General features: G+C 58.9%; 4 protein-coding genes across 10 annotated transcripts; 2 read left to right on the top strand and 2 right to left on the bottom strand.

Annotated features, from left to right (window-relative positions):
* Positions 1 to 53: 53 nt before the first annotated feature.
* On the top strand, positions 54 to 3783 carry EME2 (essential meiotic structure-specific endonuclease subunit 2). 3 transcript variants are annotated; one of them, XM_028523303.2, is made up of 8 exons: positions 54 to 312; positions 635 to 771; positions 1201 to 1293; positions 2020 to 2111; positions 2312 to 2405; positions 2550 to 2665; positions 2792 to 2981; positions 3068 to 3783. In XM_028523303.2, the coding sequence occupies exons 1-8, from the start codon at positions 75 to 77 to the stop codon at positions 3236 to 3238; spliced, it is 1131 nt and encodes a 376-aa protein (XP_028379104.1). In that variant the 5' UTR covers positions 54 to 74; the 3' UTR covers positions 3239 to 3783. The 3 variants fall into 3 exon arrangements, with proteins under 3 accessions (XP_028379104.1, XP_035876969.1, XP_035876970.1); XM_036021076.1 differs by having other exon boundaries at positions 2550 to 2669; positions 2796 to 2981; XM_036021077.1 differs by lacking the exon at positions 1201 to 1293.
* On the bottom strand, positions 3761 to 10164 carry SPSB3 (splA/ryanodine receptor domain and SOCS box containing 3). 3 transcript variants are annotated; one of them, XM_028523383.2, is made up of 8 exons: positions 9873 to 9922; positions 9520 to 9648; positions 8396 to 8533; positions 5506 to 5686; positions 5204 to 5391; positions 5024 to 5126; positions 4817 to 4942; positions 3761 to 4565 (listed from the first exon to the last, which is right to left on the bottom strand). In XM_028523383.2, the coding sequence occupies exons 3-8, from the start codon at positions 8519 to 8521 to the stop codon at positions 4225 to 4227; spliced, it is 1065 nt and encodes a 354-aa protein (XP_028379184.1). In that variant the 5' UTR covers positions 8522 to 8533; positions 9520 to 9648; positions 9873 to 9922; the 3' UTR covers positions 3761 to 4224. The 3 variants fall into 3 exon arrangements, with proteins under 3 accessions (XP_028379184.1, XP_028379179.1, XP_035876968.1); XM_028523378.2 differs by lacking the exon at positions 9520 to 9648 and having other exon boundaries at positions 9873 to 10164; XM_036021075.1 differs by lacking the exon at positions 9520 to 9648 and having other exon boundaries at positions 3768 to 4565; positions 5506 to 5630; positions 9873 to 10023.
* A 64-nt stretch (positions 10165 to 10228) lies between these two features.
* On the bottom strand, positions 10229 to 20697 carry IGFALS (insulin like growth factor binding protein acid labile subunit). 2 transcript variants are annotated; one of them, XM_036021071.1, is made up of 3 exons: positions 19972 to 20697; positions 17066 to 18910; positions 10229 to 10239 (listed from the first exon to the last, which is right to left on the bottom strand). In XM_036021071.1, exons 1-2 carry the CDS (start codon positions 20180 to 20182, stop codon positions 17109 to 17111), a joined length of 2013 nt encoding a protein of 670 aa, XP_035876964.1. In that variant the 5' UTR covers positions 20183 to 20697; the 3' UTR covers positions 10229 to 10239; positions 17066 to 17108. The 2 variants fall into 2 exon arrangements, with proteins under 2 accessions (XP_035876964.1, XP_028386886.2); XM_028531085.2 differs by lacking the exon at positions 10229 to 10239 and having other exon boundaries at positions 16839 to 18910.
* Positions 10281 to 15957, top strand: NUBP2 (nucleotide binding protein 2). 2 transcript variants are annotated; one of them, XM_028513256.2, is made up of 7 exons: positions 10281 to 10427; positions 13002 to 13120; positions 13274 to 13472; positions 14120 to 14274; positions 14388 to 14498; positions 14660 to 14729; positions 15302 to 15957. In XM_028513256.2, the coding sequence occupies exons 1-7, from the start codon at positions 10412 to 10414 to the stop codon at positions 15436 to 15438; spliced, it is 807 nt and encodes a 268-aa protein (XP_028369057.1). In that variant the 5' UTR covers positions 10281 to 10411; the 3' UTR covers positions 15439 to 15957. The 2 variants fall into 2 exon arrangements, with proteins under 2 accessions (XP_028369057.1, XP_028369072.1); XM_028513271.2 differs by lacking the exon at positions 14660 to 14729 and having other exon boundaries at positions 10334 to 10427.
* Positions 20698 to 21506: the final 809 nt, after the last annotated feature.

The following is a 21506-nucleotide window of genomic DNA, read 5'->3' as shown; positions in this document are numbered from 1 at the left end:
CGGAAGTGGCTGGTGTTCATGGTGAAGGCGTCCGGGTGAGGCCGGAAGCGGAGGAGAGACTGGACAGGCAGGCCATGGCGAAGGTTGGGCCACCGAGGGCCCGAGGCTCCTATCGGGGCCGGGGACAACGGCGGCCCCCGACCTGGGAGATCTCGGACTCGGACACCGAGGGCGCCGCCAGCGCGGAAGCCGACTCGGAGGCCGCCACGAGGGCCCGGGACCCGGCGGAGGAGCGCAGAGCGGCGGCCGAGGCGCTGCGGCTGCTGCGGCCAGAGCAGGCGCTGCGGCGACTTACGGTGCTCGTGGACCCAGGTGCGCCCAAGGGTGAGGGCAGGGGTCCTGTGAGAAGCTGAAGTTCTGCTGAACCTCGGGCTTTGGAATCTCCTGGGAGGTAGACCCCGGCCCACTGTGGGGTGAGAGGGGCATCTGTCAAGGCTGCCTCTTGGCCAGGAATTGGCTCCGGCTTTCCAACTGGGGAGCTTGATGAAAAGACTCCGGGATCTGGATCCGATTGCGCTCTTGGAGCTGGGGGAATCGGTGTGTTTGCAACACGCCGCCCAGGTCTGGGTCTGCCGTGAGTAGCATCCTCATGTGGAGAAAAAGGAGTGACAGTTGTCAATCCTTCCCACTCCAGCCATTCTGGAAGATGCAGGTGCTGACATCCTGATGGAGGCCTTGGGCTCTCTGGGCTGTGAGTACCACATCGAGCCCCAGCGCCCTTCCCGGAGCCTCAGGTGGAGCAGAGTGAAGCCAGAACCTTGCCTCAAAAGTGTGAGTGCACCAGCAGCCACGTTTCCTGGGTTTACATAATGCGGTCCTGGGTCGGGTGTTTCACCTCTGTGATTTCGTATGAAGCAGCTGTTCTAATCATGCAAATAAGCTAAGAACAGGGAATGTGAAGTGGTTGATGCCCAAGCCACCCTGCTGGTCAGATGCTGGCCTGGGTCCGGGGTCTGAATGCAGCTGGTGGCTGAGAAATGTTCCACCCTCATTGATGCTGTGGTTGGTGCTCCTGCCAGCCCTATGGACCAGCCCTGGTCTTGGCCTCAGCAGGAAACCACATTGGCTTCTGTGGAGCAGACTTTGTGGGCATGGGCTTGCCTGTGGCCATGAGCCTTACAGCTGCTGTGGTGCCCAGCCCGAGGCCCTGGGGCACTTGAGGCTGAAGGTGGGCAGCAGTACCACTGGATGTCTCCACAGGTGCCTGCTGAGCTGTTGGCTGCAGGTGAGCAGGAACTTCTGCTGCTACTGGAGCCTGAGGAGTTTCTGCAGGGTGTCTTCCAGCTGACCCAGGTGCTTGGTGGGGGCTGGATTCCCCACCTGGCTGTGATGTTCTGCCAGTCCTTACCAAGGGCAGAGGGGCTGGAGAGGGCATGCAGTGGGCTGGGCCCCTCTCTGTTCAACAACCAAGATGTGAATGAGATGCGGGGAGCCAGCTGGGCTCTAGGTCGGGGAGCAGACCAGAGCCGCAGCTGTTTTTTGAGGGCAGAAGCAAGGATAAGGAGGACCTTCTGTAGAGCTGAGTCAGAAGCCAGAGGTGGGGGAACTGGTGAGATGGGGCCTGGAGATTTGGGCTGTGGGTTGGCTGTGCAATCTAGCAGTGTGAGCCAACAGCCCAGCCCCCACGTGGCTGAAGGAGCAATAGGACTGCTCAGCTGATGTTTCCAACAGAATGTCAATAGGTTAGACCCCCTTCCGGGTCCTAGCATTTGAGGTTCAGCATTTATCAAGTACCTGCTGCCAGGCAAATGCCAAGCTGTGGTGCAGAGTAGACCAGGAACAGGAAGAGGGACTGAGCTCAATTCTTTTTGGGAGTCTGGGGCACACCCCCAGGCTTTCAAAGGTCTCCTTGACCTCACGGTACTGGCTGGGAAGAGGAAGTCTGCTCCAGTCTCACCTAGCACCACTGGGCCTTTCTTGCTCCCTGTCCTTCTGCTAAATGGCAGTGGCCTGGTGGCCTGTGAGCCCTGCCTGCCACAACCCTGAAGAACAAGTGTGGTAAGTCTTCTTAACTTGCAGATCTGTGGCCCAACCTGCTCAGTGCCCTGGATCTCTCCTGAGAGCCCCACCTGCCCCCATCTGGCTGTCATTGGACTGGACGCCTACCTGTGGTACTGGGCCACCCTCGTACCCTTAGCAGGCCTGGCTGGGGTGGGGAATTCAGGGAAAAGGTCAGGGTAGCTCTGCAGCTACTGTGACGTGGCTAAACCCCTCCTGTGGGTGGGCTCTGGGGGCAGCGGAACGCAAGATGGGTGGGATGGGTGGGACGGGTGGGGTACAGGGAGCTGGAGGGATAGTCATCTCTGTGCAGGTCTCACCAGCCCAATGCCCAGGAGATGCGGCGGCTAGAGTCTCCAGGCACGGCCTGTGCCGAGGTGGTGGTTGGCTGGCCTGAGGTGGAGGAGGTGAGAAGTCAGGCTGGGTGAGGTGGTTGGCTTTGACCCCAGCTCCTGGGTTTGGTCACAGGAAGACATGTGGGGTTGGTCTCAGCTGGGTGTCCCCCAGGGAAGCCCTCCTCTGACCCAACCCTGTGGGCGTGTCTTCCTCAGGCCCTGGTGCTGCTGCAGCTCTGGGCGAACCTGGACGTGCTGCTGGTGGCCTCCTGGCAGGAGCTGAGTCAGCACGTGTGTGCCTTCACCAAGGCTCTAGCCCAGCGCCCCTTCAAGTGCGTGACCCCTACCCCAGCTGCTAGCTGATACCAGGAGGGTGACAGGAACACTTGGAGGGGTAGCCGATGGGGGTCTGTGTGGTCAGGAGAGATGAAACCTCCCTGAACCCTCCCCACCCTCAGGCAGCTCCAGGAGTCCAAGGCCTTTTCCTTCTGCACAGCTGGGCGCTGGGTGGCAGGCGAGCGAGTGACAAGAGATGGCACGGGGCTTCGGGGGGCCTGGTGGCGGCAGATCAGGCAGTTCAACCGCGTCAGCCCAGCAGTGGCTGATGCTGTTGTCACTGCCTTCCCATCACCCCGCCTTCTGCAGAAGGTGAGCCCTCTCCCAGCCCCACCCGTTCCCAGATATGGAGGCCAGGTCCCTGCGGCCTGCCCCGCTCATCCCTGTGCCTAACCTAGGCATACCTGGCCTGCAGCACCGAGCAAGAGCGCCTTGCCCTCCTGGCTGATCTCCCTGTGAAGGTGGATGGAGGTGGTCAGCTCCGAAGGGTGGGACCTGACCTTTCTCGCCGAATCTGCCTCTTCTTAACCTCCACCAACCCTGACCTCCTGCTGGATCTGAGCTCCTGACTGTGCCAGCCTGACCTACAGGGACTTCTCTGCCACCAACGGGACAGCAGGCAGCCCAGCCAGGGAGGGACCAGACACCACAAGGGGTGAGAGGGGGAGAGCAGTCACCTAGCACAACCTGTCCCTCAGCCTGGGGAGGGCCTCCCCGTCAGGTCTGAACCCAAGGAGGGCACAGGTAGCAGGAAAGGTTCTAGAATAACCAGTGACTCACCAGGTGGTGGGCTGGTGAGGCTGGGGGCAGCGCCCTGCACTGGCTACAGGCCAGGTGGCCAGCTGGGACAGTCAGGAGGGGCTGGGGAGCACCCACGTCCCAGCTGAGGGATGAGCACCAGTCACCTGGAGGCTTGGGGGTGGCGCCTTCAGATAGGAGAGGTGGGACAGAGTTCTGGAGAAAGGAAACTGGGCTCCTCTCCCCAAAGCAGAACCAAACAACACTACCAGAACCATGGAAGAAAAGCTGTTGAGTACCTGTAAGCCCAGGTCTCTCTAAGGATTCCTTTTAATTCTATCACTATGGAGGTGTCAGGCATAAACTTGTAAGTTTATTACAGTTGTTTCAGTCTTAGACAGGAGGAACGGTTGATGACATGCAAAGCAAGTGAGGACAAACCCAAGGTTCCCCGAGGCTGGTGGCTACAAGAAAGCCAGCCTCAGACCAGGCTGTGGACCACACCTCCTGGGCCTGCACGCTCAGTCCAGGAGGGCTGGGAGGCGACTCCTAAGAGACTCTAAGGAGGGAAGCGGTGGCTCCCACACCTGGCATGGGAAGCAGATGGACTCAAGACAGTCCTGGTATCAGAATCCCAGGGCCTATGGCCCCTGAGCCTCTGCGGCATGGCCTGTCCCAGCCTCTGATGGCAGAGAGTGAGCCCAGGCAGACCTAGGCTCAACTCCTCCCTCTCCTGTTACCCTGGAGCATAGCCCGAGGGAAAGGATGAAGAAAATGCCATCTCAGCCTCAGAAGGCAGTTTTCATTGGAAAATAAGTTAGGTCCTTCGGCAGCGCTTCCTCTGGTAGCGCCGGGTCTCTGGGTTGTTGGGACTGGCTGTGGCCTTGGGTGAGGACACAGGGGACTTGTGGTGGCCACAGCTCATGCTCAGGACCCAGCCCAGCTTGTGGTGTAGCACCTGCTTGAGGCCAGGTGGCAGGGGCAGGCCTTCAAGTGTGTCCCCAGAGTTGGGCCGCAGCTGGCGCAGGCGGTGGCAGCACAGGTACTGCAGGGAGGTGGCGCTGGCACAGGAGCGGATGACCTTCATGCTGCTCTTGGCGGCCGTGGAGCACACCATCGGATAGAACTTCCTGTTCTGCAGCTTGGTGGCTGCCACTCCTAGAGGAGGGGGCACAGCCTGAAACCTGGGCCAGGAGGGGACTTGGCTACTCCTTGGACATCCTCCTGGGGTAACAGGTGGTGCTTGTGCTGGCCCACCTTCTGGGGACCTTAGACTTCTTTCTTTGAGGACACCTTTTTGGGAGCCCTGAGGCCACTCAGTCTGGGTCCTGGTCTCTGCTTCCTGCAGCACCTCAGTGAAAGCAACCCCCACAGGCACGTGTCTCCCCTGGGACCCTGACCGCCCTTACCAATGCACTTCCTGTTCTTAAAGAAGGTCAGTGTCCCATGCCACGTGTCCAGGTGCACGCCGATGATGGAGCCCTGGCCGAACCGTGAGGAGAAGCTCGTCTTATCACCCTTATGGTGGAGGAGCCCTGGGGGACAGCAGGGGGTGGGGGTCAGCTCTGAGGCATGGGGGCTCTTCTCACCTGCCCCGTCGAAGCGACCCCAGGTACCTGTGTAGGAGAGGCCCCAGCTGTCCTCATCCCTGCCGAGCAGGCTGCAGAATGTGTGGTGGTACTTGTCTAGGTCCACGTCCGATGTCCCGATGCCCACCATCTGGGGACCACAGGCTGAGCAGAGAGGACCCAGGGCCGGGGCAGCCGGCAACACCCCCCACCCTGCCACCAACTTACCATGTCAGTGCCATAGACAGGGGAAGTCATCTTGATCTCCCAGAAGTGCTGCCCCTCCCCCAGCTCCTTGGTGCCTCGAATGGCCGCTGTGCCACAGCTGTACTCCACATGGAAGTTGACCTTCCGGTTGTCACAACTCAGCAAGGTGGCCGAGGACTTATTCAGGTCATCCCAGACCCAATCAAAATCTGGGAGAGGAAAGGCCAGGCGGGGGTAGTCTCTGGAGCCCCTGCTGGGTCCTGCTTACCCAGCCCCAGAGGCCTGCCCCAGCCAGCCCAGGCGACCCCACACCAGGTGCTTACACTCATCTTCCTCCCCGCAGCGGCAGTCCCTGCCCCGGTGGGCTGCCGTGTACAGGCTGCTGCAGAAGGAGGCCTCACTCTGGTTATCGCAGTTGCAGAAGGACTCGCCTGTCACAGGCACAGCGCTGGGGATGGATGGCGGCAGGGACAAGTACTCAGGGTCAGAGTCAGAGTCACTGTGCTGAGAAAGGAAAGCAGGTTGTTCCCCCGCTGTGTCTTCTGCACCCGCCTGCCACGCTGAGCACAGACCAACGGACGAACTGCTCTGGGGCCCCAAGGGAAGAATCTGGGAGTTTGGCCTCAAAGGGCTTCCCCAGGTCCCCAGTGCACAGCTGGCCCACTTCTACAGTGCCCCCAGAGCGACCCTCATCACCTCCTGCCTTAGGAACTGGGAGGGCCTCCTGCCCAAAGGCCTACACCAAGCCACTAGCTTCCTGAGAGTGGGCTTAAGGGCTCAACCCCATTCTTACACATCCAAGGGGGCCTGGCGGCCCAGGTGCAGGTGAGCCCGCAGCAGGGCTTCCTACCTGGCCATCGATCTCCAAGCGGCTTTGACAGCATGGAATAGCTATGGACCCACCAAGGGTGGCCTGAAGGAGGGGAGCCTCTTGGCAAAACCACTGGTGATCTACTGAAGGCAGCCTGGGCCTCCCCACGGGTGGAAGCCGGGCCCCACTGGGACTCCTAACTGGCAGTACCTGCGCACATCCCAGGGCTGCAGCTCTTTCATCACCCTGCAAGGGGTGGCCCTTAGCCCCTACCCCAGGGCCCTAACGAGCCCAGGGGTTTCGTGCTGTTCCTTCAAGCCTCTGTCACAGAAAAACATTCACTGGGTGCCTGGCCCTCTCTACCTGGGGGGCCCCATCCTGGGCTTGATCCCAAGCTGAAATCAGGTTCTGGCGACCGCTGACCCACCGCCTCCTGGAGGCCAGTGAGAGATGCTCTGTGCAACTAGTCATTCTTGCTCTGAAGCCACACAGGCCCCTCTGACACTCGCCTTGGCTCTGGACCCCAGGCTGACCCTGGTCTCATTGCCAGAGTCAATGGTCTCATTGCCCAGGGCCCAGAGGGTACAGACGGCTTCTGCCTGCCTGCTCTGCCAACCCTCTCGGGTTGGCCTGGGGATCCTGGTCTGGCTCCTGCCTCCACACTAGTCTCTGGTGGTTCCTCTTGCCTCCTTGGAATACCCTCTACATACCAGCCCGGGTGACCTCACTCAGACCTAGGGCAGATCACACCACCCTGAGAATATGCCACACTCTCCATCAAAGCTCACCAGGCCCATTCCCTTGCCCTGATCCCCCACTTTCCTCCACATGTCATATGGGAAGTCTCTTTGCTCTGGGATGGCAGCTCTTCAGACACCACTTCACCAATGCTCTTCTAGCCCTGCTTCCTGGGTCCCCTCCCTTCTCATCTCTTCTCCGACAGTCTCCTTCGTCCTGTTGGTCTGTCTCCTCCCACCAAAACTGAAGCTCTGCAGGGGAAGAGCCTTGTCCTTCTTACTTTCCTATTATACCCAGGGCCCACACACAAACCTGTGAATCAACCAGAAACTGAACTAAGGGGGCTGAACCCAAGTCAGACAGAGCGAGCCCAGAAGGTAGACTGGAATCAAGCCCAAATCAGCCCACTAGCACGGAACGGTGATTCCCCCAAAGCCAAGGCAGCGCACCGTCAGTCAGACACAAGCCCCTTCCCAGAGTCAGGAGCCTGGGTGCAGACCTGAGTACTGCAGGCCTGGAGGTCAGCCTGGGTGGACGACGACAGACCCAGTCCCAGGGGGAGCCATAAGGGCACAGGAAAGGGAGACATCTGTGTTCAGCCTTCAAAGATGCCAAGGTGACACACCCACCTGTCACCCCACACACCCAAGTACTCCAGACTAATTAGGTGATGTGGCAGGCTGCACGCAGGCATGTGTCAAACACAGTACCCCAGCCCCACAACACTGCCCACATCCCAGAGTGATGAGCCAGCGAGGCAGGGACAGACACAGGAACACAGACTGCTTCGGGCCACATGGTCAGGACAGGAATGCAGGCAGGGTCTCTAGCTGGCCTGGACAGGGATTTTGGGGAGGCCCCAGAATGCTATCAACCCTGAATAGTTGCCTCCAAGTCTCCTTCTAGGCCTAGCAGTTCCACGGGGCTCAGCCCTCACTCTAGGGAGGAGAGGTGCCCACCCCCCACCCCGAACGCCTGGCTGAGCCAGGGCAACATGCAGAGTGGGCGTGATAAAGCACAAACAAGTCACCCGAAAATCAGCCTTGCAGGAAACAGCGGAGGTGACTCAAGGCAGAGCCAACCCCCTGCTCTGATTCAAGATTCTGGAAGGTGATTGAGATTCCACCTCCCTGTCACCTGGTAATGGGTGCAAAAGCCACGCAGCCCAGCCATTCGCAAGGTAGGTGCAGTCAGCCTCCGGCTGCAGAGCCTTGGGTACATCAGGCAGTCTGCACTGAGACAAGCGGCTGAGCTGCTGTTCCAACCTGAACTTGGGGGTGACTGAGTGGGGGAAAGCATAATAATTGTAGTTTTCAAGACAATGCCTTTTTTACATGCATACACACAAATATAGACCATGTATTTGTACACACAGAGAATTGTCCAGGAGGCTAACATGGAGTTAACAACGGCGATCTTTGGAAATGGGTTGAGAAATGGAATGGAGATGCTCTGTTGAATGAACTGACCAAAAAACCAACTGCCACCCTCTTCAGTGCAAAGAGTATAAAGAGGAATGTGGTATCTGTCCAGAGGTCCTGTCACCTCAGGGCCAGGTAGGTCCTTAACCAGGGCAAACCCAGGGTGAGCAGTAGGGTCCTACTGCACTAGGGAAAAGCCTGCCTCAGGGGTCTCCTCACTTTATTCCAGTAGTACCCACTCACCTGTCCGTCGGAGTCATAGCTTCGGTTAGCGGTCCCTGCCAGAGCCATGGCCCGGGCATCTGCGTCGCGGTGGGCTGCACTAAGGACAAAGTGCCATGCTCTGCTGCTCCGGGGGCGCCTGGCCATGGTGGACAGGATCTGGGGGTGGGGGGCAGGTTTTGAGCAAAGAAAATACCCAGCACACTGGAAGGTCTCCCAACAACCCCAGCATTTGTCCCTTGGCCAGCTGTGCCAGACCCTCCCTCCACAAAAGTGGAGGATTTCTTGAGCCAAGTAGGTACCAAGCTCGGGCTCCAGAACTCTCCGCACAAGTTCCTACCTTACTCCAGTGTCCAAGCACCTTGATGAGACCTAGGTACAGAGTGTAAAAAGCCACCTGGACATCCACAACTCTCAAATACATATCTCGGCCCAGCTCAGAGCTCAGCCTCCGGAGCCCAGATGGGCAGCCTGTATAGCCCTCAGGCATCTCAAATCTCACCTGGCTCCTCCCCCACTGTACAGTTTGACAAATGGCATCTCCAACCTCCAAGTTCCTCATGCCAGACTCATAGCCATCACCACCCCCCTGCCCCACCTACCTGCCTTCTTCCTTCCCACCATGGCCTGAGGGTCCCCACACACCCCACACCACCTCCACAGGGTCAGTCTCACTCCACCCACTTCACTCCCTATAGTCAAGCTGTTTTTGAAACAAGTCTTGAACATTTAAGTAAATCTTAACAAATCTTCAAACTTCTCAGGGCTTATCACTGTTCTTAGAATAAAAGGCAAAATCCCCCCAAGCTATCAGGTTCTCCTAGGCTTCTCCAATCTGCATTGGCCTTGTTCTAATTGCTACCTCTTCCCTCTCCTTGGCCGAGAAAGCCTTCCTCTGCCCTCTTTGGCTCTCAGCTTCCGCATCCGACTCAGTAACACTTCGACTTCCGTGATTATCTACTTCCTTGCTCTTTCCTGAACTGAACCCCCCTGTAGGACAGGGGCTGTCCCCCCGTGAGGACCCCGCCAGACACAGGCCAGCGCTGTTGGTCAATGAGCGTAGGCACTGCTTTCAAGGATTGGAAGCGCAGTCTGCAGAACCAGATTCCCCTCCCTCCAGCAACGGCGCTGCACGGCTCCTTCACCTGGGTGTCGGAGCCCGTCCATCAGCCGGCTCCAGTCGGCCGGCCTAGTCACCATCTGCTGCGTCTGCAGCGCCCAGTAGGCGCCACGGGATACACGCGGAGTGACCAGCGTATGAGACTGTCTCCGGCCTGGAAGCAGGAGGACTCCTACTAATTCCAGTTTCAGGCGGCGTTGCGGCTCCTCCCCGCGCTGCGCGGCGGGCCTACCGTGTGGGCCAGCCTGCTCCGCCAGCCCCGCCCCAGAGCCGGCCGCGAGAACAAATGCGCGGCTGCGCTCCGCCGCCCGGGGTCCCGCAGGGCCCCGGTCCTCCCCGGCGGGCGGGCGGGGAGGCGCAGACGCGACCGGGTCTCACCTGCACTGCTCCGCTGTCGCCGCCGGCCGTGACCCACTTTCCGCTCCCGAGCGAGACGTAAACAATCCCCGCCCCCCGCATCGCATTGGCCAAACAGCCGCAGGCGGGCGCTGCGGGCCCTGGGCTCTGGCCAGCCGCGCGGCCCTCGCCTCTTGCCAGGAGGCTGCTGAACCTGTCAATCTTGACTCCGTATCTTCATTGGTCACATCTCAAGCTGTCTGGGACAACACCCGCCCACCCATGGGACCGAGGACAAGGTGGGTATGCTGCCCCACACTCAAGGATTGACGAGGCAGTGGGTTCACCTCCGGTACGGCGTCCGTGCCGGAACTGCGTACATCCTTTGTGCAATTTGATTGGTTAGAGCCTAGCAACAAAGGGGACGGCCTCGAGCTGCCCATTGGCCGGATGGGTCTTTACTCTGGCTGGAGGCGGGTAGAGAGAGAGAGAAAGAGAGAGAGGGAGAGAGGGAGAGAGGGAGAGAGGGAGAGAGGGAGAGAGGGAGGAAGCCGACGACTGGCTTGCAACCTGCAACGGGGATGGAGGCATCGGCGGGTGAGTGTGCGGTCGCTGGAGATGGTAGGAAGAAGTCGTCCCGCTTCTGCTAGTCAGGACTCTGGGTGTGTAGCGAATTGTCTTATTTGCAGTGAAAAGGGTGTGTAGCGAATTGTCTTACTTGCAGTGAAAAGGAGGCGCACGTGTACTTACGCGTGTATCGTCATCAGGTTACAAGTTTTCGTGTAACCGCAACGTTGCTCGGGAACGTAGATACAGGGGAACTCAGGAAGAGCACGTATGCTGTTTGTTGTTAAAAAGACAATATTTCCCCGTATTTATGCCGTGTTTTTTTGATTTGGTGATGCCGCAAGAAAACAGGAAGAAGTCGTTTAAATACAAGATTCTAAAAAGACACCAGAACATCACATACTTTTAAATTATTTTTGGAAGTTTTAGTCTAGTTTTATAAACCTTAATACTTGAAAAAGTGAAAGTTGTGTTGGACGGAATACAAGTGGGTATAATCAGATTTGCATGGATTAACTAAAATAGGCTTTTATAATTAGGGGTTTGCCACATTATTTTTTGAAATACCTCTAGTCTGGTACTTTGGGTTACTAAGCTCTTATATGGCGGATTCATCTGTCAGATTATAAACATAGCACTGGAGGAAAAACATCTGAAACGAGTTTTTAGAATAAGGGCAGACTTGCTAAAAGGAAAGAATATCTTCTAGATTGATTAGTTTTATTAAAAAGAGCTAGCTGCTATTTTAACTAGGGGAAGATGCACATAAAGATAAAAAGGCTCAACCAGGTATACAGGAAAAAAAAAAGCTTGATCTCTCTGTGCCCAGAAGGATTCTCCAGGGTCAGTTACTTGTATCTTTCTAGAAAGATTTCTTACACACAAAAAGTTACAAACTTGTCCAGTGTATCAAATAATCGTGTTTGGTTGGACTTGACATTGATTAGACTTACTGCTGAGTCTGAGCAGGACACGTTTCTGTCAAGGGGGCTCCTCACTTCTTCCGAGGGGAGAAACCGCCTGCAGCACAACCTCTCAACTGCAGTAGGAACTTGGTAGTTTATTTACAAGTTAAGGGTTCTGTGGTTAACCCCTAAGGATTGTTGTCTGAGAAGTCCTCTCTGATACCAGATGAGAGCATGAGTGTCCTGGTTGATTCTCAGCTGAAACGTCCCACTCCCACCAGGAGGATAGTGCGTGCTGGTGATTAGAGGCTGGCCAAACTGACTGGATGAGGACCCACCTCTGGCTTTTGTTTCCACCTGAGCCCTGCCCTCCACCTGAACAAAAAGCGAAGTTCATTCTCGAATACCTTTTGATGTTAAAGCAATTAAGCTTTTTAAAAAAAATTTATTTACTTTAGGGGGGGAGGAGAAAAAGAGGAAGAGAAACATCAGTGTGTGGTTGCCTCTCACATGGCCCCCACTAGGGACCTGGCCTGCAACCCAAGCATGTGCCCTGACCGGGAATCGAACCAGCAACCCTTTGGTTCTCAGCCTGCGTTCAATCCACTGAGCCACACCAGCCAGGGCAGCAATTAAGCTTTTAAATTGCCACGGGGGTAACCTCAAGCCATGGTCTGGGGCTTCCTGTTTGCAGGCAGTGATCCTGGTCAGGGTTGTGTCCTTTCCTTGTTGTCACCTTACAAGATATCCCAGCCCCAGGTGCTGGAAGCATATCTAGGAAGGGCATTGGTGACAAGGAACTGCCACCAAAAGCCAGGGTAGGCACTCTCTGAGTTCTTGCTAGGGAGGCTTTGGAGGTGCAGACCTTTGAACAGACCTTTGAGAGGTGGTGGGTCAGGAGGAAGACTGTGTTTCTGGATTGATAGTTGAGCCCTGTCCATGTGTGGGGAGGGTGGTGGGGAAAGCAGCTGGTTAGAGGCACGGTGAAGTATTGAGGCCACTGAGACCAGGACAAGAGGGTATTGCAGGGGGCTAAGGGTTGTATGAATGCAGATGGTAATGCCTGCCTGCTACAGGGATTGAGTTGGTGAATTATTTATTTGGTGACATTAGGGGCTCATTGGTAGGAAGAGAGCTAGGTCAGAGTGTTGGCTGTCAGCCAGGGTCTACAGAGTTGTGAGGCCCAGGACCTATGGGAGTTACCAAAGGAGGCAGGGACACCCTGTGGCCACCCTTGTGTACCTAGTGTTTCTTAAGGCATGGCTGGTAGCCTGGTGACACTGGCATTCACACGCACACATGATTGGTCCCCAGAGCTATAAGGGTCCCTCCTGAGAACTGGAGACCAAGGCCTCCTGGAGCGCCTTGGACCCCATATGAGTGGGTGGGGCGCATTAGTCTCCAGCTGTTTCCATTGGCTCAGCCAGGAGCCTTCAGTCTTTGCCTCACTGCAGTGCGAGAACTAGAAAGAGGAGCAATTTGGGGCATTTCAGACAAGAGGGGGAGCAGCAGCACCAGAGGAGCCAGCAGGGAGGGTCTGGGCCTGCAGGGAGATGTTCCAGTGAAGGAAGGGGCAGGTCTTAGGACTGCCCTGGTCTGAGGACTCAGGACACAGGAGGAAGTACGCGGTTGCCCGGTGAGCGAGCGAGCCATGAAGAGCATCTGTGTGAAGGGTCTCCTCTCTTATCCTCCTGAGCAGAGTCTGGAAACCTGGCTGGCGTCCGGCACATCATCCTAATCCTCTCTGGAAAGGGGGGGGTCGGGAAAAGCACCATCTCCACGGAGCTGGCCCTGGCCCTGCGTCACATGGGCAAAAAGGTGAGCACCTCCTACCCTTAACCATAGTACCTGTCCCCTCCTGAACCAGTCCTGCCCCCTTCCCCTTGTGGGTGGACATACAGGGAAGCCAGCCAGTTTCTTCCTACTTTGGGAGACCCCAGCACACCACGCGGACATCCTGGCTCCTTGCAGGTGGGGATCCTCGACGTGGACCTGTGTGGCCCCAGCATCCCCCGAATGCTCCGGGCGCAGGGCAGGGCCGTGCACCAGTGTGACGGTGGCTGGGTGCCTGTCTTTGTGGACCAGGAGCAGAGTGTCTCCCTCATGTCCGTGGGCTTCCTGCTGGAGAAGCCAGATGAGGCTGTGGTGTGGAGAGGCCCCAAGAAGAATGGTAACGTCCAGGCAGGGGACCGCGCTGTCAGCCTTCCAGCCTCCCTCAGCTGATCCCTTGATGCTCAATTAAAAAGCCAAGCAAGAGCCCGGGGCTGCTGGCCCTCCCTGCCACACGGGCCTCCCGCTGCTCACTTGACCAGTCAGGCCCAGGTGTGGTATTCGTGTCCACATGGCGGGTATGGGCCAGGAGGGCAAGATAGCTGTGTGGCCATTCTCAATAGAGTCCCCTCCCCCTGGGCAGCAAGGATGGGTCTGCTAAGACCCGAGCCCAGCCTGTGTGTGTTTGGTCCCACGGGATAACAAGGTTGGACTCCTGTGCCTCGGCGCCAGCAGGGTGCGCTAACCCCCTCCAACTGGCACTGAGGCACAGGGCAGGGGCTGTGAAATTTGAGGGGGTCTACACAGGCATCCCAAGAGGGTCACAGCTCCAGCTGGCCTTTACTGAGGCCTGAGCAGAAGTCCTGTGGGGTGGGGTGGCCCCTGCTGGGAAGAAGGGGGTGGTTGCTGGGGGCAGGAATGGGAGTGCCTCGCTGCTACACTGTGCTCCTCCGCTCTGGGTGGGGCGGCTCTGCACTGGAGGCCGGGTGGAGACAGTGGGCGCAGAGAAACCCTTTTGAAACCGCTGTCCTGCCTGGGACTTTGCAGCTCTGATAAAGCAGTTTGTATCTGACGTGGCCTGGGGGCAGTTGGACTACCTGGTTGTGGACACGCCTCCAGGGACCTCTGATGAGCACATGGCTGCCTTGGACGCCCTTCGCCCCTATAGCCCTCTGGGGGCTGTCGTGGTCACTACACCCCAGGTACTGCAGAGCGTCATCCGTTTTCTAAGTGCTGCCTCTCCCTGCGCTTTACACTTATCTGGGTGACTGTTAAGGATTCCCATTGGCCCGTCCCTGCTCTTCCTGGTTGCTAGGCGGTGTCTGTGGGGGACGTGCGGCGGGAACTGACATTCTGTAGGAAGACAGGGTTGCGGGTGATTGGCATTGTGGAGAACATGAGCGGCTTCGTCTGCCCACACTGCACGGTAAGTCACAGAAGGTTGTGGGGCAGTTACCTGCGGGCGTGGGGGATGAGGCGGGGGGAGAAGAGGATGCCGCACCACACCTCCCCAACCTGCTCCCCGAGCCTGGACCCCACTCCCCAAGTGCGAAGAATCCTCAGGTGGACCCTGCGCATCTGTCTTAGGAGTGCACCAACGTCTTCTCCAGGGGAGGCGGTGAGGAGCTGGCCAAACACGCTGGAGTCCCTTTCCTAGGTGAGAGGGTCAGGGCTGCCCCTTGGCCTCTGCTCTAGGTGGTCCCACCTGCCTGCGCCTCTTGCCCAAGAAGGGGAAGGATAACAGCAGCTGTGTCCACTCGTCTTCCTCGGGTTGTGGAGATCAGTTCATCTCTAATGCCAGTCACTGCCAACCGACTGGAAAGAAACAGCCTGAGGGGAAGGCAGCGCCCCCAGACTCTTGAGCGGCAGCGGCTGATGCCTGCCGGGACCCCATTCAGAGCAGGAGAATGGCCCCGGCTCTGGCTCTGGGAGCACCTCTGTGTGCGCAGCCACATGTTCCCAGTGCTCGTCTTGTATTCTCTGCTAGCGGGCAGAGTCCGAGGCAGCAGAACTGGGCCTGCTGGGTGGGCTGGTGGTTGTCCAGGTGGAAATTGAGCCCAAGACCCTTTCCAGGCACCTCAGCCAGCGTGAGGCTGACGGGTGTCTGCTCTGGGTTAAAGCAGTGCTGACAGCAGCTCCTGGGCCATGGGAGGTATATGGACATGGCCTCCCAGGCCTCACTGTTACCACCTCACCCCTTCCCTGGTCCCCTTCCCCCTGTCTTCACAGGCTCTGTGCCTTTGGACCCCGAGCTCACGAGATGCCTGGAGGAGGGCCGAGACTTCATCCAGGAGTTCCCCCAGAGCCCTGCCTTTCACGCCCTTTCCGCCATAGCCCAGAAGATTTTGAAGGAGACACCTGCTTAGCTGTCCTGACTGAGACACCTTCTGGTGCCACTGTGGGGCTCAAGCTCACAAACTCCAGCCTGGGTCCTGGGTGTGGTTCTTGGAGCCTGCCAGGCTGGCCCGAGAGGCTGGCCCTGTGCGCACCTTTCCCTGCCCGGGCCCTTTGGAGAGTTCAGCACTTGAGCAGCAGCAGGGCACCAGAGCTGCTGACAGTGAGTGGTCCTGCTGAGTTGGTCTATGGCAGGCCCCAGGGGACAGCGTGAGGTCCTAGTGCCACCGCCTAAGCTCTGGTGCCTGCACACTCTCTCTTCATGTCGTGGTTCTCACGTGCCCCAGACAGGCCACACCTGATACCCCGGTCTCCATGCTGTCCACAAAGCTTGTGGGTCTGGAGGCCAGCCGGGACTTTGTCACCATCAGATGCTGTCCTGCCAGCGGGGCTGTGAGCAGCCGTGATGGTGGGTGCGGAAGGGAATAGCACCCTGCAAGGTGTTAGCTTCAAAGGGGCCCGCAATTAAATGTGTCCTGCCACCACGGTTACCAGTCTGACGTTTCCAGGTCATTCCACCTCAGTCTTGCCTCTGCCTTAGTGTATGGCCGTGCCCTAGAGCAGATAGGGTGCACCCTGAGTCCCGGGTCTGGGCCAGCAGCTCAGTTGTCAGCAGGCCCCTGCAGACTAGGCTGAGGATGTGTTTGAATGGAGTTTGCAGAGGAACGTGTGTATGGGGGCCTCAGCCAGCCGGTAGTGCCGACTGCTGCCCGCCCTCCACACTGCAGGGACCTGGGGCAGAGCTTAGAGCAGAAGAGGTGAGTGTGCAACACAGTCAGGCCCAGGGCTCTTATGCCTCTCTCCCAGGAGGGCAGGAGAGGAGACCGCTCTGGAAAGCAGAGGCCGTGGCAGTGATGCCACTCTTTCCAAGGAAAGAAGGGCTGTTGGCAGAGAAGATGTAGCTCTGGGGTGAGGGTGGCAGCGGGGGTCTGGGGAGGCACCTCAGGTACCACTTCCTGGGGGTGTTGGGGCACTGAGGGAGGGGACGTCAGGGGAAGAAAGTAGGGGGAGAAGGAAGTGCCGTTAAGGGCTTGGGCCAGGAGTAGGGGTCTAAACAGAGGACTGGCACCCACTTTGGCCCTGGGTGACATTAACTGCTGGGCCTCTTGGAGCAGAGGCTGCCTCTGCCGTGCTCCGGCTTCCTGGTGCTAGGCTGCCTCCAAGAACACCACCTGAAGAGAGCCTGAGTGAGCGTCCTCTGCTCCTCAGGTGGAGGCAGGCATCCTGGGGGACCCAGCATGGGAGGACGTGAAGGGAGTCCAAGCTCGGAGGGGAGAAGAAGGGGGCACGAGCTGAGCTGGCAGCAGGAGGGGGTTCCACAGGTACGCTGGCTGACACTCCTCTCCCCCACTTTCACTCCTCTGGTCACAGGCAGGGTTTGTAACATTGCTTTTAATGGATGACAGCTGGGGAGGGTTGAGCCCCCAACCCTTCTGATCTGGCCCCTCAGGGACCAGGTCAGCACCCACAGGTCCCGAGCCCATGCCAGCGAAACCCTTGGGCATGTGTGTTCCCTGAGGAAGAGACCCCCATCAGGAGAGCCTGGCCCCTGGGAGTTGAGGGGTAGAGCACCCACCAGGTTCCAGGGATGGCAACGACTCATTCTGGCTCCACGGCAGCGTCTGGCCTGGACAGACTCGGGTCAGCAGTAAGCAAAGTGGTCCTCGCCAACGTCACGTAGGTCAAGTCCGGAGAGGCCGGGCGGGCTGGCACAGGTGATGTTGTTGTAGGTGTACACAGGTGACTGGCAGTCATCCCCCTCTAGGACAGCCTGGACAAAGCGTGGCACAATGGTGGGGTGCTGCAGGGCAAAGGCCCTCAGGGCCCGGAGGGTGCAGCCACAATGCCAGGGGTTGCCCTCCAGCCACAGGCGCTCCAGGCCAGGGGCCTGTGGCACAAAGGTCTGCAGGGAGTTGTTTCTGAGGCTGAGGTAGCGCAGCCGCCCTAGTGGTGAAAGGATGCTCTCCGGCAGGGCCTCCAGGTGGTTGTACGAGATGTCCAGCCAGAAGGTGCGCTGCAGGGGCCTCAGGACCTCTGCGGACAGTGCCGACAGCTGGTTGTGGGACAGAAGCAGGTACTCCAGCTTGCCAAGGCCCTGGAAGAGCTGACTGGGAAGCTGCGTGAGCTGGTTGGAAGTGAGGTCAAGTTCCAGGAGCTCGGGGAGCCCCCACAGGCTCTGCTCCTCGATGGCTGTGATGCCATTGTCCTTGAGGAAGAGCCGGCGCAGCCCCGAGAGGCCGGTGAAGGTGTGCTGGCGGATGTGGCCCAGGCAGCTGCCCTCCAGGTGCAGGCTGTGCAGCTTGGCCAGGCCCTGGAACACTCTCACTGGAAGGTTCCGCAGACAGTTGCCGGAGAGGTTCATGACAGCCACGTTCAAGAGGCCCAGAAAGGCACCTGCCTTGACTTCCTGGATCTGGTTGTCGTTGAGTGTGAGCACCTCCAGCTGACCCAAGCCCTCGAAGGCCTTGTCTGGCAGCTGCCGGAGGCGGTTGTGGCCCAGCCGCAGCTCCTCCAGGAAGTGCAGGTCCTTGAAGGTCCGAGGCCGCAGGCTGGTGATGGCATTGTGTGACAGGCGCAGGACGTGCAGGCCCAGCAGGCCCGGGAAGGTGTCCTCCAGGAGGCCGCCCACACGGTTGTGTGACAGGTCCAGCCAGCGCAGTGCTTTCAGGCCCAGGAAGGCTCCTGGGGCCACGGCGGTAATGAGGTTGTGGTCCAGGTAGAGCTTCTGGAGCTTGGGCAGCTTGACAAAGATGTTGACCTTGATGCTTCGCAAAATATTCCTACTCAAGTCCAGCTCCCGGAGCTCGCTGAGGCCGCAGAAGAGGGGGAGCTGCAGGTAAGTCAGCTTGTTGCCTGCGAGTACCAGCTCACGCAGGTTGGCCAGGCCCTCGAACACGGTGTCAGGAAGCACGGCCAGGCCATTCCAGCCAAGATTGAGGTCCCAGAGGTTGGCTAGGCCTTGGAAGAGGCCCTCATCCACCCTGCTGAGGAGGTTGTTGTTGAGGCCGAGCGAGGCGAGACTCGGCGTGTGCAGGAAGGTGCCGGCTTCGAGGCTGCGCAGCTGGTTCCGCTCCAGGTGCAAGTGGTACAGGTTCTGTAGGCCCAGCAGCGCCTTTGACTCCAGGCTGGCCAGCCCACTGCCCTGCAGATTGAGGAAGCCCAGGCCAGAGAAGTTCTGGAAGGCTGCCTCAGCGATGGAGGAGAAGTTATTGCCATCCAGCCACAGGGCCCTGGTGCCGTCTGGGATGCCGTCAGGCAGCTCTGTAAGGTTCCGGGAGCTGCAGAAGACGCTGAGCTCATCCGTGTAGTCATCGTGGCCGCAGGTGCAGACGGCTGGGCACTGCAGGCCCTCGGTGTCCCCTGGCACTCCATGCTCCACTCCCTCCAGGCCACAGGGGCCTAGTGCTGCCCAGGAGACCAGCAACACCACCAGGGCCAGGCCTCCTGCAGGGAGAGGAGCTTGGGGAGAGGCAGCACTGAGGGGCTCAGGATGTGCACCCCAGGGCGAGTGAGGCATAGAAACTTACGGGCTGTAGCCTGTACGTGTGGGCCACCGTTTAACCTAACACCCAGACCCCAGCAAGGCACTGTAAAGGGGGCACTGCTGATGGGACTGAGAGAAAAGTGTGAGTGAGGAATGTGGTCACCCCACTTAAATCAGAAGCAGAAGGCGGGCAGGTCAGTTGGGATGTTCTCTGCTCAAAACCATTGCAGGGTTAACAGGGCAGTAACAACTGTCCCAGAATAAACTGAGGACTGGCCACCTGGCAATTAGGCCATGTGCCCATTTGTGACCCCAAGTGGGGCACTCAAGCCAGGCCAGGCTGCCATCTGGGCCCAGAGGAAGGCATGAGCAAGAGAATATTCTGGAGCCGGCCTGGGTGGGTATGCACTTGTTTCCTTTGGGGGCTGGACAGACACATTCAGCCTGTACCCCGGTACTTGGCCCAGCACCATTGCAGGGAGAGGAACAGGGTGCAGGTCTTGGTGGCAGACAGAGACCCAAGACTTGACTCACCAGGGTCAGGTTTCGTCTGTGGACAAAGGGCACCAAGCTCCTCAGCAACGATGCCCCAGAACCGCTGCTGGGCACAGGGCTGTCCCCCACATTGGCCCATCCCCTCCCTTGGAGAGCTCGGGGTGGGACAGAGGCAGCACTGGAGAGTGCCCTATATGCAGCTGGATGGGGCTGGGCCCCGAGATGGGACAGGATGGCAGTGGCTTGGCTTTCAAGTGGCTGAGAGGGTGGCAGGCTTTAGCCCAGCAGAGGAGCCCTGGGCAAGGGTGTAAGAAGACCCCCCACCCTGCCTCCCTTGTTCCACTGCCCTGGGCCCCTAGGCAGGGAGAAGAAAAGGAGACCCTGTGGGGCCAGGTGCAGCTGCACCCTCCAACACCCGTGGCCCCATTCTCCCCACAGGCTCCCAAAAGTTCAGGCCTTCCAAGAGCTGAGCCATTCATGGGGGGCTGCAGAGCCCTAGTGGGCTTGGGGACACAGGGAGCCTCACCTTTTCTCGGGGCCATCCCGCGTGCAAAATAGGCAGCAGGTCTGCTGGGGGCTGGCTCTTCCTGCCCTCTGGATTTCCCCACCTCCAGGGCAGCCAGCACCCTCTCACAGGCCAACCCATCCCCACTACCCTGGGCTCCATTAACCCCCTCCTGTCTGGCGGCCAAGTGCCCTGGGTGTAGATGGCACAGGGGCGAGGCTGGGAGCTGCATCCACCCTGAATCCACCCGAGGGTCCAAGGGGGGCCGCGGTGCAGCTCTGAGAGCAGGCAGGGCCCTGTCCTGTGGGCACCGCCCCCTTCCAGCCTAGGCCTGCAGAGTCGGGCCAGCAAGCGGGGAGGGGCGTGGGGGTGTCCCTTGGAACAGCCTGTGAGGTGTTGGTGCTTGGCTAGGTTTGGGGAGTCCAGGAAAGGAAGCCCCTGTGCTTGGCTACCCTGCCCATGGATGGGTCTCCTTGGGCAGCTCCTGGGGTCCCTGCACTGAGCAGATGGCCGTTTGAGGGTTAAGCAGGAGTCGCCACATTTCCCAATGGACCTGCCCATCTGCCCTGGCATGCTGACCACCCCCTTCCCATTTCCTAACAGCCTGGGTGGGGTCGTCCAGCCCAGCCTTGGCTTTTTCTGTGATCTCGGGGTCAGCTGGTGTCTGGCCACTGCCCCTCCCCTGCTCTCCTAAAAAAAAACGCCTGGCAGAGCCCAGCCGCCTTGTGTTTACTTTCAGCAGGCAGGCGCCACTCTCCCTGGAAGGGAATGGGGGTGGCCTGGCCTTGGGACCAGCCTCCGCCTGCTGAGAGCCCCCGTGCTGCCCTGTAAGGCTGCTGTGGGGGCATGACCACCCCATTCTGTAGGTAGGCCGCTGGGATGTGTGCCCGGTGCCTGGCCTGAGCTCAGCCCGGGGTCAGAAGGTAGAAGGTGACCGCTGGCAAGGAAGGCTGTTGGAGCCTAGGGCACCCCACCGCACCCTTGCCCGCCAGACCCCCCCCTGCCCCGCCCCCGTCTCTCCTTCCTGCTCAAACCAGGTACAATCTGGCCCTCAAGCCATCCCTTCCCTCCTCTTTGGAGGACCCTTCCTCTGGCTGTCAGCTGCACCTGCCCACCAGAGTCCCTCGCTCTGCCCCTGCTGGTGGGCCTGCGTTTGGAAGGGACTAGAGAAGGCACAGCTGGGTCCGGGGAGAGCAAGTTTTGCTGACATTTAGGGGACTCTCAAAGGGAACAGGTCTGCGTCCAACTGGATGGACAGTGGGGAGAGGAGGGGTGAGGAGGCAGGAGCTCTCTGAGCAGACCCCCATGGGGTCTGAAAGCTCTGCCTGGCCCCTGGGTTGGCTCCTTACAGGGCCTGGGGGCCCGGCACCCTCACCCTGCCCCTCCCCGGCCTCACCAGTGGTAGGGTATGGGGAGGCAGCTTTATCTCCCTCCCTTTATTGAGCTTTGATATTTTTCCAGGTCGGTTCTCAGCTTCTGAGAAATTATAGATCTGCCAGGGAGAAAGTCCACACCCAGAAATTTACAGAGTAAATACACATTTACACAGTAGAAAG

Source organism: Phyllostomus discolor, chromosome 3, assembly GCF_004126475.2.
Source record: "Phyllostomus discolor isolate MPI-MPIP mPhyDis1 chromosome 3, mPhyDis1.pri.v3, whole genome shotgun sequence".
In the NCBI taxonomy this organism is placed as follows: Eukaryota; Metazoa; Chordata; class Mammalia; order Chiroptera; family Phyllostomidae; genus Phyllostomus; species Phyllostomus discolor.
Note: the sequence above shows the minus strand (reverse complement) of the source record. Positions and strands in the feature narration are given on the sequence as shown.